This window comes from Argiope bruennichi, chromosome 7 (assembly GCF_947563725.1).
Source record: "Argiope bruennichi chromosome 7, qqArgBrue1.1, whole genome shotgun sequence".
NCBI lineage: Eukaryota > Metazoa > Arthropoda > Arachnida > Araneae > Araneidae > Argiope > Argiope bruennichi.
In genome coordinates this window covers 18153006-18165914 of record NC_079157.1, presented here as the reverse complement: position 1 = coordinate 18165914, position 12909 = coordinate 18153006, and the positions used below count along the sequence as shown (strand labels likewise).

Genomic DNA, 12909 nt, shown 5'->3' with positions numbered 1-12909 from the left:
ATTAAGATAGCGACTTTGTTTTAAAATTTTATATTTTCTTTTTAATCTGTTTGAGGTTTTCTAGCGCGAGAGTCATGATGTTGACCATGCTGCACCAAACAGTAGGTAAAATTATATCATTTTCAAACAGTCAACAAAAGAAATAGGAGGAGAAACTCTAAAATGTAATCAAGACTTAAATAAATGGATAAAACGTTATGGACTTTAAAAATACAAAAGGTTGGACATGAGGTGTCTTATCAAGCAAGATTAATTTGTTTGAATTACTTTTTTTTTTCTTTCTTCAAATATCAACTATTTTATTTCTGACTTTAGGTTTAACGAATCCATATTGTTACTGAACAAATTGCACCGCTTTGTTAGAATTTAAAATAAGCGCTGCCATTCGCTAAACAATAATATGACACTAAATTGTTGTCATTCTATAAAATAAATATTTACTAATATATATTTAGCTGATAAAATAATTTCAGTAATAAAAATCACTCATTCTGAACTTCTCATTATTTAAAATTGCGCGTGCAGTTGTTTGGCTTTAAATTCACCTGTAGCCGGTTTTTAAAAAATTGGATTTAGGAATTTCAGATTTTCGACAGTTGTCAGAGACAGATGTAGTAATAAAATCGTTTTATCGAAGATGGAATATTTGTGATGGATTGCTTTGTGGATGTAGTACCATCCCTTTAAACATGTTCTTTGTCCGTATTTGAAATTCTTCCAAGTTGGAACCATTTTCGTTCGAACATCCTATTCATATGTCCTTTGCGAGCCATGCATCCATTTTTTTCCCCCAATCTTTCCGATACTGCCGGCAGGTGGCATTTTCTCACCTGCCCTTCCTATTCATTTATAACTGCTGACATTTTTCGAAAAATCGAAATAAACCGAGTGTATTTTGTTGTTTGGCTATTTTATAGTTTTTTTCTGCAGACGACGAATTGTTCATTTTAATACAGTAATTCGAATACTCGAAAATCCGGTTTATATAAACAAAAAATGCGAGGAAAAAAAATATTGTTAAATACTGAACGAGAATCTAAAGTACAAAAACGGAATTAAATTTTTTTTTGTAAATGGCTTAAGTATTCCACATGATTGGTATTCTGGTGGAATGATATTAATTTTTAATCTTAGTATTATATTTCATTTTATTTTTAAATAATATTTCGTTAGGTTTCATTTATTTTTTTATTGTTCTTACAAACGCGTTTTTTTTTCTGTTATTTTTAATTGTCCATAAATAAAAGAAAGTATGGAGTTGTTATTCTTTCATTTTATCTTTTCATCCGGATATGAAGCTTATCGTTGTTTCAAAATGCGAATCGTAACTCCATATATTTTGGATAGAGTGGCAAATTTTCGACGAGATTTTGATTCCCTGGTTGCGATTTTTCTTTTACATCAGAAGCAAAACACGTTTTAAGGAATTTAAATTTATAATTTTTTTAATCTCTAATTATCCTTTAAAAACACTTTGTAAAATTTCGTTTTTATTCGCTTTCTTTGATCTAATTTCGAAACTTGAAATTGCCACCCTTATCTTTAGAACTTATTATACGATTTATGCTATATCAGCTGGAAATCTACTTTTTTGTATGAATGCATTAATTGATTACAAATATGGCTCTGTATACATGTATAAATTAATTGAAAATTTCAGTAGTTATTATAATTATTTGTCTGTATATTATAATTGTGCTCAAGTGCTTTATTATTAGTATCTAGTTAAATTATTTATTTATTGTATTTAGTATTTTGACTTCTGAATTTTTTTTTTAAATAAGAAAAATTAATATTTTTAGCCCACTTTTAGTATAATTTTACAAAGATATTCTTGCTAATAATCATTTAATAAATTTTAACTTTTAACACTTAGTTTTGTACTCTTTTTGTAATAAAATGTATTATTATTTTTTAAGTTGCCAATTGAACTTTATATCTTTAGCTATTTCCTATCTTGCTACATTCACTGGAAAGAAGATAGATCTAAAAATAATTTTCTTTTCCTTTAAAAGTTCTCATATTTAAACCACGGACGATATAAAAGCACGTAACATTCAAAAAATATTTCTTTCGGAACTTTAAACTCATGTTATTGCACCGTTTTCTTTGACGGAAATTAATGGCCGCATATCTACAGTAAACACAGCGCAAGACATATAATAATATCTATTACTTAAGGAAGTAATGAATACTTGGCTGACGTTTCATGAAAAGCTAACGAATCCAATTTCTAGCAAACAGGAAAGCTTTAGTAGATGCTTTTATTTCCAGTTTCAAGCTGAGATTTCCCCTTTGCCTCAATGCTCTGATTTGAGTCGGAACGCGAATTCCAGGTCGCCGGTGTAGATGACAAATTGTTTTCTGGAGATTTTACCTTTCATCTTTCTTTCATCCTTTTATTTATTTATTATTTTTTTTCCCCGTTTCTCTCTTTCTCCCTAGTATGACGTCCCAGCCTAATGCCAAGATGACTTTTTTTTTTCTTTGATGATTGTGACCTCAGGTGTTGAAATGCCATGCTATTTCGGCGAAGAAAAGTTTTAAGCATTTCCTTTTTCTTTTGATTTAAGATTCGTAGATTTCTCGCCCTTTCCTTCTTTCTTCATCATAAGTCCTAGTTCTTTTTAGATATTTCTACTTATTTCATCCGTATGGTTTTATTATCTTTTCGTTTTCTTTAAAGAATTAATTATTTGTGAAATGACTGATTAAAATTATCGTAAGTTTATTAAGCTTATAAATAATACTTATACACAAATAAATGCTTTAATACATATGACAAATTTTTACGAACCTAATTAATTAGCAAATAATAAACAAAAGAAACTGCAAGATTATCTGTAATTATGTTTATTTGAATTTAAAGTTTATGATAACTCATTTTATAACTGTAACTTGCTTTATAGTTTAACTTGTAATTAATAAGTTGTTCCTCTGATTTTTTATTTGTTATTAGATGATTAATTTTAGTATCTTTTTAATGGAGCTCCGACGTTCATTGTTAATGAACATACTGCATTCTCATTAAATTTAAAAACCTGATAGATATCAGTTGAATGGAGCTTTATAATTACTTCCGAGTCTCGTAATAAATTATTTCTTGGCTCGGATTTTTAATTATTCATTCTAGCCCATCGTTCTTGGTTCTTGTTAATTATAAAACATCATAAGTTGCAATTATTTTGCTTAAAATTAATACTCTTCGATTCTTTATTTAAATTTTGTCCCCCTTTTTTTAATTGTCTGTTTGATTTTTCTGATCATTTTTTAAATTCAGAATTCCTATTGTTTTTTGTTTGTTTTTTAATTTAAGGGAATTTGATCAAATATACACTTAAAATAGTTAAGTAGATAGTTAATCTACTTAATTTAAAGCCATCTCATTTTGTTAGAAATTTATTAATGTTATAAATACACTTTAGAGCAGGCTGATGTGGATGCTATTAAATCTGAAAAATTAACTTCCAAAATGTCAGAGAGGTATTCGATTTATTCTTTCCGCTGACATTTCTGAGCGATGTGAATTCACTGCCAACCGTTAAACCCGAATTCCCCTTTGGCGCTTAACATGATTTACCTCTGTTCTGTTGTGGGAAAAATCGAAGCCGGCCCCGTGTGTCGATCATCTGCTATCGAACAGGAGTTGCTGACTTAGGTTTCTGTGATTTTGGACATTGAATAAGCGAATCAACGATATCTGGCGCCAAAATTCTCCTCTATTATATTTCCTATAAAAACAGTCTGCGAAAAAACATGAAAATGTTCCGTTACGTCGCTGTAGGGTGTGGAATATCTTTCTTGATGCAGTTATCAAATTGGAATGTTTCGAATCCATTGTTTTACCTATAAAGCTAAACTGTTTGACTAACGTAATGTAACGTTAGTTCAATTTTTCAATTAACGCAATTGATCTCAAAGACGTAAATTTTTATTGCCCGATTGTAAAACATTAAATATATTCATTTCAGAAAATTCATTGGGAAATCGCATGATCCCCCCCCCCTTTCCTTTTATTTTATTATTTATAGAAAAGTTGTCAAATTTTAGATTAGCTTTTAAAGTATAGTAGGCTGCTTAGTATCTAGATGATCATATATTGTTTTTCCATTTAAAAAAGTCAACTTTTGAGGGGTTTTAATCAACAAGTTTTTTAATTTTTCGATTTTCAGCGATATTATGATGCCCCAAAAAATAATACGAATCATATATTATTCTTTAATTAAAAGTATACTATTAATTACTTTAATTTTGTTAATTATCTACAAATCATATTAAATTTCTGTAGTTTTTTATTATTCAGCTGAATTTTAATTATAATTAGTTAATTGGAATATTGTGGCGATATTAAATATTAATTAACTTTAATATTTTTAACTTAATCCTTTCTAGAGCTTTGGGAAGTATGCTTCCCACCAAATTTATCAATTTTTGTATGAATTTATGTAGGTTGGCATAGGTTCTGACAGATTTTTTTAGAAAGACAGAAACTTAGATGCTTCAGTTCTTTATTTTACACAAAATGATGTGTCTTGATACTTAATTATTAATTTACCAAATTAATTAATTGATCAAATTAAATTTATCTAATAAGCCAAATGAATCCCTTTTCTTATTCTAATTTCAAGCCTAAAAATATTTTAACATAATATGACTAGAAACAAATGGCCCTTTAAAGGGTTAAATATTGTATTTGATTTTGTTTTATGCATTATTCAGGCACATTTAAATTTTTGTGTGATAAATAAGAAACATCACGTAGTTTGCTTTGTTCAAATTCTCCTCATAGCTTGTTTTTGAATAAATTAAAATACATTAAATTGAATGTTTTGACTTAAATCCTTTAACAATATTAAATGTTAGCTCATGACATTGAATCTATTAAGAGTATTCAACAACAGATTTGGTTTTTTCGTAAAATTGTTTTTGAATCCTCAAATCAGTAACAAAAAGGGGGCATGAAGGAGAGGGGAGAGGCTCATTAATATTGAAATAATAAATAATATTTTGGGCAGCTTCATTTCTTATTCTGTTTGTGAAGGGAAGAAAAAAAAAAAAAAATAAACGATTCGAAATTCTTATCATGAATTCAGACTCACTCCGTAACTTATCCAACAGAAATAATTGAATTTCATTTACTTAATAAAAATTATATGACGCCGGCTGTTTGTAATTATTCTATAAACTCTTTTTGGGCTGTTTAAAAATGCATGAATGAGCTGATAAATTTTTCCGTAAAATAAAGCGTAAACATTCAAAGTCAGTGTTAGGAAAATAATTAGCGAAAATAATAATAAAATAAAAAGGGAAGGTAGAAAGAAAGTCATCCTGAACACAGCACGAAAAACCCATATAAAGGAGGGGGAAGAAAAAAAAAAACTACGTGCCTGGCTCCGTTTTTCAGTAAAATCCTATTGATGATTTTTTTTCCCCCATCTTCTCCTTACCTGTTTTATTTCATTACCTAACATTCATTCATGCCTTCTCATTTTTACCCTAGGAGAAGATAGGGAAAAGAGGTAGGAGTTAAAAAAAAAAAAAAAAAAATAGGGGAAGAAAGAAATAGCATAAATAGCGTGCATAATGTATGGTATCTCTTTCCTCCCAATTGGGTTTTGAACCGGTCGATATTAATCAGAAGAAGTGAAGGGAAAATTATTAGATTAATTTTTTTTCTTCCTTCTCCTCGCTTTCCTCTTCTTTCTCATGAGAAAAACGTAAGGAAGATTGAAAAAAATAATAATAAAAGAGAAATATTTTGCTTAGGCAATGGTGATTTGCTCGTTTTTCATAGACAACCGTTTCATCAAAGCATTCCAAAAATCGCTTTTGCATTAAGGTTCCTAGAGTCTTTTATGTAGATATTTGTTTTTTGAAATTTCTGCTTTTTTGTGTATAATACGCTTAAACTGATCCCAAACACATAACTTAATCTAGGAAAAATTTCAGTTAGTGTTATTATCGAGGAATAAAAGTTCGATTTTTGAAAAATGTATTCGAAAAACTTGCCTCACTATTACTATGCCTCAACGGTTTGCTGTTTCAGATACATAGAATCACTGCTTGAAAAGCGCAGAGTTGGAATTTTTTTCCTCAATGTTTATTTTGGAAACTCAAGCATTTTATTTGACAACTTATCGAACCATCCTAGAAGTTTTTGAAAAGATTCGGATACGGAGGATTATTTCTGAATTTATTTTCTACTGACCATAGAATAAAAATCGTGTCTTGCAAGAAAAGAACTGACTAGCTTTGCTTTTCTAGTATAGTGTATTATGCGAATGAGATGTGTGTTGTCTGTTTGTGCACACATACGAATAGTTAATAGTGTTGCGAAGTAGTTTGCAATAGTTTTATCACTTATGAAACAGAACAAATGAGCAAAAAATTAAAATAAGATAATGTAAAATAAGATATTTGGGATAACTTTCACGAATTCTAAGCCTATTCTAAATTCGTTTGCGTTGCCAGAATATTCTGACTGGAATAAATGTGCAAACGATAAATTTAATTCTAAATTTTTATTGTGTCAGAAGTAGCTTATTTTTTTTTATTGATTTCTTTAGAATTAAATTATTCTTAAGCCTACTCTAAATTCATTTGCGTTGTCAGAACATTCTGACTGGATTAAATGTGCAAACGATAAATTTGATTTTAAACTTTTATTGTGTCAGGAGTAACTCATTTTTTTTTTTATTAATTTCTTTAGAATTAAAATATTTGAAACTTTGTTTTCTGTTTGTTCAGATGTATCTACGAAAATATGATTTAGTTCACTAAATATAAATTTAGTTCACTTACAATTAAATTGTAAATTTTGTGTAAGTTACCGATCATCCATCTCCTCAAACTGTTGTTAATCGTGTATGTATCAAATCAAACGGAAATTCCGATCGTTGAGAATTAATTAATACGTGTTGTCCTTGGGCCCACTATGCGTTCTTGGAATTTTGAATGAACCGATGAAAACTTCTGTGCAAACTTTCATTTGAATAATTAAGTTAATATGTATGACTGCCTTTCGAAAGTGCGTTAAAATCTCCCTCATTGAAATGGACGTGCAAAAGTGGGACAATGCATTTGAGGAAGAATCTCCTTTCCATAAATCGGCTGGTACGGTAGTTTCGGCATCCGTTTGTTCCCAAACTGTTTTAAGCTTCCATTACCATTAGCATAATTTTAAATTTATCTTCATAGCGTCGTATAAGCGAGTGTTCAGCTCCTGAAATGCACAAGTGCGGCATTGGTCCCGTTGGCAGTCGAACGTGCTTTAGTTGCATTGTAGAATTAATTTAGAAAGTGCTTGAGTTGAACGTTTTGGAAGGAATAGGCTTCGTCTTTTCGAGTTGCAGAACGCCTGCTTTAAGCTGGTTTTAAATTTTCTCAGGGAATTTTCTAATACTCTCGACTTGTTGGCAAGGGTTTAAGTTTTAGAAATCGAGTAATTTCCAATCCAGTGCAAAGATAATAAAATCAGTTAAAAGGCAGATCCAAAGTAAGGAATGCAGAATATTTGTATGACATTGAATGATGCATCTAGGTGGATATGAATTAAATAGTGATAAGTGATGTTTTTAAAATGTTTTAGCACTGTTTTAAATTGTAGCGAAATTCTATTTAAAAAACTTATGAAAATATTTTACTTATTTTTTGATTTGCTTTGATTTAACCGAATTTAGGGTTATTAATGTATTAATCTTAGGTGCTGCTTTATTAATGTGTTACTACTTTTATTTCCTCTAGTTATAAAAACAGCTATCGTATAATTTCAAGATGGGCTTTAACAATCAATTCTATCTTACTTAAGTGTATCAAAATTCTATTAAAAAATTGATTAAATGTTATATCTTTGTACTTTATTTTACCAACAAAATCATCATATTTCTAGCTAGAATAGTACAATCATGTATATCAAAATTGTTCATTCTCATTTTCATGTTTTTTAGAGTTCCGATTTACATCCTGTGCATCCTAAGTTTAATAAAAATTAAAAAATCTTCTATGCTATCAGTCTGAATAGTGTAGTTTAAAAACATTTGAAATTATTAATTGAATTCAGTTTAGTATAAGACTTTCCAAAATTTTATTTTATGGAGCTTTAGATTCAAATTATTGATATTATGAAGTTTATGAGAGAAGTTTTAAATTCTTTAACAAAATCTATATTACATGAAAGCACTTATCTGGTAACTATTATAAAACTGAGAGATATTTTATTTAAAAAGATCGTTTCATCAGCAATTGTTGTTTTAAACTAATTGAAATGTCCCATTTTTTTTTTTTTTTTTTTTTTTTTTTTTACCGGGCTTAATATAAATAGTTTTTGCCTATATAAAAATCAACTCTTTGAACTTACTAATTTTGATATAAGTTCTGAATCTGGAAACTGAATGGATCATTCTGGTTGTTATTAGCGCTACCGAATTTACATCAATTGCTAAATGCATTTTTATTGTATTAATTTACACATTATACCTAAAACTAAAAGTGCTTGAATTTCAAAGCTTTGGTGCTATTATTTCTTGAATACTTTAGTAATTCATAATATTTTAATTAAAACCGATTAAAAAAATTATGAATCTGCAGAAATATTTGTGCTCATATCAAAACCGTATCACTTGCAAACAAATTGGTGAGAGCTTAATATTTGTTATTTCCAAATTTTTATCACACTTTTTCTTTAACTTCTTTTTTTTTTTTTTTCATATAGCAAATTCTAATCTCTTAATTAAGCAAGGCAGAATAAAGAAATAATTTAATATTAAAGTTTCATTTTTTTATTTTACTTTCCAGTGTAAGACGATCGTTCTCTTTTCCTACCTTCCTTTTTATTTACATTTTATACCTTTAGCGCCTTTTCCATTAATTGATTTTCATGGTTCTTTCATTTTAGCTTTTTTTTTTTTTTTTTGAATGTGTATGTGTGTGATGTAACCTTAATTGCGTTTCTCTCCTTTTTTTTTTCTCCCTTCTGAGTGTTATTGTTATGTTTTTTTTTTTTTTCGTTTGTTTTACCCTTTTATTGTTATTATTTTTTTTTCTGAAGTTGTTAGTTTTGATTGAGATTGATTTTGAGTCTGAAATTTAATTGATGAGGCATTTACCTGGATTTCAATTAGAATGACACTTTGCGAAAATGTGCGTGTGTGTGTGCCCAATGTTTTGATACTTTGATCTTTTCCTTTGCGTTTGACCTTTTAGAGTAATTTGTTAGATAATTTTGGCACGTAGAAGAATTATTTCCCTTCTATAAGTAAATTTGTTTATTACAGATATAAGTCAAGAATTGCAGTTATTTCATTCTGTTCAAAGTTTTATTTATTTCATTGTCGAATTTTTACTGTTATATTTTTTATAATAATATGAGAACAATTATTCAAGTCTCAAAATTCTGAAATTTTCATTTTTTTAAAAAAAGAATCAAAACAAACGAAACATTTAATCCTTTTCATTTTAGTGTTGAACTAGTATGTTCAGTTCGCAGTAAAATGTGGAGAATATTAAAAAGTTTCGAATAAATTTTAACTCAATCGTCGGTTATAATTTGTAGCATTGTGAAAATCGATATGAGCTTTTAATTGTCCGAAACTGTGGAATGTTCATTCAAGGTCTTCAAAGAATTTATTTAGGATGAATCTCTCTCCCCCCCCCTTCTTTTTTCTTTTTAAATATTCCCTGTAAGTTAACATTTCTGTATAATTTTATTTCAGAACTACTGATTTGATTATTATTTGGGTAATTCCAAAAATATTTAGTATCTGGTTTTCTTATGCATAGAAATAACTTATTATTGCAATGATATTATCAGTAAGTTAGTATTGTATTATAATTCAGTATTTCATTTTCAGTTAATATATTTCATTTGGTTGTTCCATTATCAATATAAATTGATAATGAAATGAGTGAGCCTTTATTCTATCGATTCTATTATTAATCGATTTAAAACCACTTCAAATTGAAATTTCATGTTTTATGTCATTTTAAAATACAAGCATGTATACATTTAAGTAGCAAATCAGAATTCGAAATCTTCTAAAATAGCTTATTTAAATTTATACTAATAAGTGATTTAAACTTGCAGAGGGACGAAACTCTTTATAATTTCATTTTGAGATAGATGAAAATAATAGTTTCAGGAACGGTTATTTAACTATATTTTAAGTTCCTCATTTGACAAGACAAAACAAACGCGAACACGAAAAATACACAGCACTCAATAGAATGCAAGCTAATAATGACCCCTTAGGAAGGATCATGAGAAATATACCTTGATGTTAATAAGGTAACGCCATCTGTTGTATCAAAAGAGAAGGTAGTAGAGTTATATAACCGCTACAAACTTTATTATTTTTGAAAAGTAAAATTTATTTAAAAAAAAAAAAACAATGTTCATACACATTCTACTGCCAGCACATATATCTGAAATATTATTTAACTCTAAATATGAAAATATAGCAATATGAAAAATGTAGGAATCTCATGCATTTATAGAAACCTTAAAAGGCATGCTTCAATTAAGGTTCAGTAGAAAAATGAATTGTAACAACCTGCATTGTCTTATAGATGAAGAAGGACTGCGAGGAAGTTAATAGTATCAAAATACACAATCCACTTCGACGTTGCCACAAAGCACAACTAACCTATAAGAATAAGAAAAGTTTTAATAATAATAATAGCAATAATAATGATAGTAAACATGAAATGATGAAATGAGTCACAATTGTGCTCAACATTTATTAATACTAATGATGAGTGTCTTCATTGAATCCTGTTTTCAAAGAGGAGCTAAAGATTTCTGATGGTTAATGGATGGTTCCGTTCTCGTCTTTTATCGCTTAATCGTTTTAGTCTCACATCAACAGATTCTGGATATTGTAGGAAATGAATCACATGATCTCGGTCTATAGCCCGGGGCGATAACTTGGCTTGATTTGGCGCTGTAGGAAGTGGAATTCTTTAATAGAATCATCATTTTGACGAATGGTGGAAAAGAGGATTGTACCTTTTTATGTTAAGATTGCTTTAATGCTCTCTCTCTCTCTCTCTCTCTCTCTCTCTCTCTCTCTCTCTCTCTCTCTCTCTCTCTTTGTCTATTTTTGCCTTATATGATTTGGGTCCTTTTAAAACATTGCTTTTTGGTGAAAAAATTTTCATCCTCGTAAGATGATATATGATTCCTTTGATTAGTACGTTTTAACCTAAAAAGAAATCTTGTTAAAATGGTGAGATCACCAAAATGTTTTAATAGGTTGAAAGTTGTTTTAAATTTCAAGATTAAAATTTGCTTTTGTTTACTTATATTTACTGTGATTTCATTTTGATGTGAAATTTAGATTTACTTAGTAAAGAGTTCAATTAGAACACAACTGTGTCTAATTATATGGTTAAGGACAGAGAACAGAGCAAAGCGCAAATCCTTTGAACGCAGATTATAATTAAAACTATAAATACTGGATTAATTAAATTTTTTTTCTTCTACATCATTTTTAAAATCTTAATTAGATTCGAAATATTTTTTTTTTTTATTCCTGTGTCAAAACTTCACTATATCAAGTTTAACTGCTTGTACGCTATACTCTTCTCTTAATTTTGACATTATATAAATAGTAACAAATTTCAAAATTATTTACTCCCCCATAGTAGCATCTTTTGATTTATAACACAAGTTTTAGAAATATATTCTATTTTGTAATGCATTCTTTTATGTTGTTTTGGATTTAGTGTTGTCTATAGTCGAATTTTTAAAGGATTGATTTTACTTATATTATTGTCAGTATTTAAAAAAAAAAAAATGCATTATTTTATTTTATTCGCTAATGATTCGTATGAGGTTATTCAAGGTGTTAAAACCCTCTTTTGCAAATGTGTGAATATATGAATCTAGAATTTAGCACTGCTGATTACCGACAAGTTTTCTAATCAAACACGACCCTTTTAATGCCGAATCAATTGCCTCGAGGCTAGAAATGAATGATAAGTCTTTTAGAGATGGTAGATTAGGAATTTCTCCTGGGTCAGTGATGCTTACGGAGGATATTTAAAGGAATGAATTTTTATTCTTTAACACAATATATTCTATATAAATAGATATATCAATCGCTTAAAAACATGAACAATCGATCCCCACCCCAAAATCTGCTCTCTCATCAGCATTTTTTTTCAAAACAATAAAAATAATTACTGTTAAATCAAAAACTGATTAAAATATCAGTATTTTTGTACAAACTTTCTCTCTCTCTCTCTCTCTCTCTCTCTCTCTTAATAAAAGATGGAGGAAGAGGAAAGCAGGCTATCCTTGATCAGATATTTATTGATCATTAAATACGATCGCTATATTCATAAGAAATGAAAATTATTGATATCAGATGAAAATTATTGATATCAGTTCAGTGGTTGTGGCGGCTAACTCTGCCGCAAGCTTTCTCATAAAGAATATATTTTATTTTTTCAAATTCTTTTGAAAATGGAGGGTGGTGGAAGGCAATAGGCCCTCGATTACATAAATAGATGTTATGAAGTTTCATATGTAAGAAAAACTGGAACAATAGTTGAGGCTGGCTGAATTTTTTCTTTGATTTTCCTTATTATTTAAAAAAAAATAGATTCCTAACAGTGTTTTTAATGAAACTGAGACAGTTTTCAGTGTTTACGTAATTATTTAATGGTGTATTTCTCTTTCTTTCTTGAAAGCTAAAGTCACAATCCTTATAGATTTTTTTTTAATTATTAATTCAAAAGATTTTTTTCGAAATATATAAATCAAGTCTTCTAAACTTTTAAATATATTAGGAAATATATCCAGTAAACTCAAAGTTTATGTTTGCTAAACTTTAATTTTATTTATCAGCATGCTATTTTAAGGGTTGAAATCAAATTATACTTTCCCTGAGGTGATACCTTTACACCGTT

At 28.6% G+C, this 12909-nt stretch overlaps 2 protein-coding genes across 3 annotated transcripts in view; one reads left to right on the top strand and one right to left on the bottom strand.

Moving 5' to 3' along the window:
- The window catches only part of LOC129976279 (midasin-like), a 263355-nt gene that overhangs the window by 124777 nt on the left and 125669 nt on the right, over positions 1 to 12909 (top strand). The gene's annotated exons all lie outside the window — the stretch shown is intronic.
- The window catches only part of LOC129976280 (uncharacterized), a 51769-nt gene that overhangs the window by 28724 nt on the left and 10136 nt on the right, over positions 1 to 12909 (bottom strand). The window contains exon 2 of the mRNA XM_056089765.1: positions 10548 to 10640. Coding sequence (XP_055945740.1) covers positions 10548 to 10553 — 6 coding nt within the window. The 5' untranslated portion in view covers positions 10554 to 10640. The remainder of the gene's footprint in view (positions 1 to 10547; positions 10641 to 12909) is intronic.